This window comes from Austrofundulus limnaeus, unplaced genomic scaffold, assembly GCF_001266775.1.
Source record: "Austrofundulus limnaeus strain Quisiro unplaced genomic scaffold, Austrofundulus_limnaeus-1.0 Scaffold41, whole genome shotgun sequence".
NCBI lineage: Eukaryota > Metazoa > Chordata > Actinopteri > Cyprinodontiformes > Rivulidae > Austrofundulus > Austrofundulus limnaeus.
This window is the reverse complement of record NW_013952443.1, coordinates 2,707,635-2,709,330: the sequence shown is the minus strand read 5'-3', so window position 1 is coordinate 2,709,330 and position 1,696 is coordinate 2,707,635. Positions and strand designations below refer to the sequence as shown.

At 42.6% G+C, this 1,696-nt stretch overlaps 1 protein-coding gene across 4 annotated transcripts in view; it reads right to left on the bottom strand.

The window, feature by feature from the left end:
• Nucleotides 1-1,696, bottom strand: part of pde4ba (phosphodiesterase 4B, cAMP-specific a) — a 177,470-nt gene that overhangs the window by 72,620 nt on the left and 103,154 nt on the right. Inside the window, exon 1 of one of the 4 annotated variants that reach the window (XM_014007386.1) lies at nt 885-1,481. The exons of the other annotated variants lie outside the window; for them this stretch is intronic. Coding sequence (XP_013862840.1) covers nt 885-985 — 101 coding nt within the window. The 5' untranslated portion in view covers nt 986-1,481. Of the gene's footprint in view, nt 1-884; nt 1,482-1,696 lie in introns of those variants that run through there. 4 annotated transcript variants of the gene reach the window in all.

The window sequence follows — 1,696 nt, the reverse complement described above, 5'->3', positions numbered from 1 at the left end:
ACACACACACACACACACACACACACTTTGACCTGCAAACAGGAGTCACATTGTTAGGTAGAAGTGGTTTCCTTGGTTTGCTCACCCTGTGATGCTTCTGATGCTCTGGTGTTGGAGACGGTTCAAAATTCACTTTAATGAAGGCAGACAACAAAGCCTGCATGGCTACAATGCCAAATATACGAAAGCGCTAACGGCTAAGGCCGCTGCAGACGATCCAATGTCACAAAGTGTTCTTTTTGTGCTTTCAGCCTTCGGGTCATCTGGTCACTAATGTGCCATTCAAACAGGACTATATTTAAACAGAGCAGCTGAAAACAATGCAAAAATAATAAACAAATCGTCAAAACTCTTTGAGACTAATTTGCATGGCAAACYCTCGTAAAATGCACACACACAGCACCCAAACTACTTCAAACATTGCTCTGTGGAAATGTTATTTTTTATTTTCTCACCCAAMCAAACCACAGTGCTTAAAACCACATTATTATTGTTAGGATTAGAAAAGTGTTTTAACTGCATAAAAGGAGATATATCCTGCATTTAAATCCTCCTTTCATATTTAAATCATTCAGTTGGGTTTATATAAAGTGGAACTGCGAATTTGGTCTGAATTCCTTCTTATTGTAACTCCACAAGCTCAACCCTTTCCTGAGGTGTGTTTCAGATCAACTCGTTTTGAGGCTGTCTCTTTAAATYCACAACAAAATGTGTTTCATGGCGAAAAAATGGATTTTGCAYATGTCCCCTTTAATGTAAAAGAATAAAGGAAGCAAGAGTACACACAAAAAGAGCCTTATTCAAGACAATATTATATAAATTGGAATATGTTCAGAGTTAGCAAAAAGACAAAAAATGACCATGACGTGTGTGAGTGTCCCAACCTGTGAGTGTGGCCATGATTGGTGGCGTGGAGTCTCCTGATGACCTCCTCACTGAAGTCAAAATGAACCCTTCCTCTGGCACAGGGTGAACGCCGGTACATTTCCCCAACACACACACATACACTTCTGCACGCACTCTCTTTACATCTGCAGCCACGAATGTATCACAACAACCTGTCAAAAACTGAAGCTTCCAATATCTACAAAACAAATGTCACACACTAGAAAACAGGCAGTGTGCTCACTACAAAAGTCATTCACACTTTGTCACACTCAAACCCCCCCATCATACACACATCCTTCTCAAGAAGAACACAATACAGGACTCATTCATACTTCAGTCACACATCGCCACTACTACCGCCCATTAAAACTCTATTAAAGTAAAGTTAACCAGCAGATTATCCATCAGCCCCATAGTCCGAGGTGCAAACRGAGCAGCAAACAGGTATCCAGACATCGTCTCCACACACACATCCCATGTTCCACACCACAGCAGCGTCAGCAGAAGTCCACACGTCTCAAACTCCTTCATGCCCCGGCTCACACACAGTCCACCGTCTCTCTGAGCTCTCTTTACAGACTCTTGTCCTCGTCACTGACTACACTTCCTCCCCATGCTGCGTGTGAGTGTTTCTGTGTGTGTTTGGAGCTCTGTTCCCTTCAGGCAGCCCAGCAGAGTAAAAGGAGGACAATTTAAATTCCGGAGTGGAGTGACTGGAGTGGATTTAGAACTCATTCATAACTGACAGAGATGGTTGTTTCTAAACAACCGTGTGTGTGTGTGTGTGTGTGTGTGTGTGTGTGTGTGT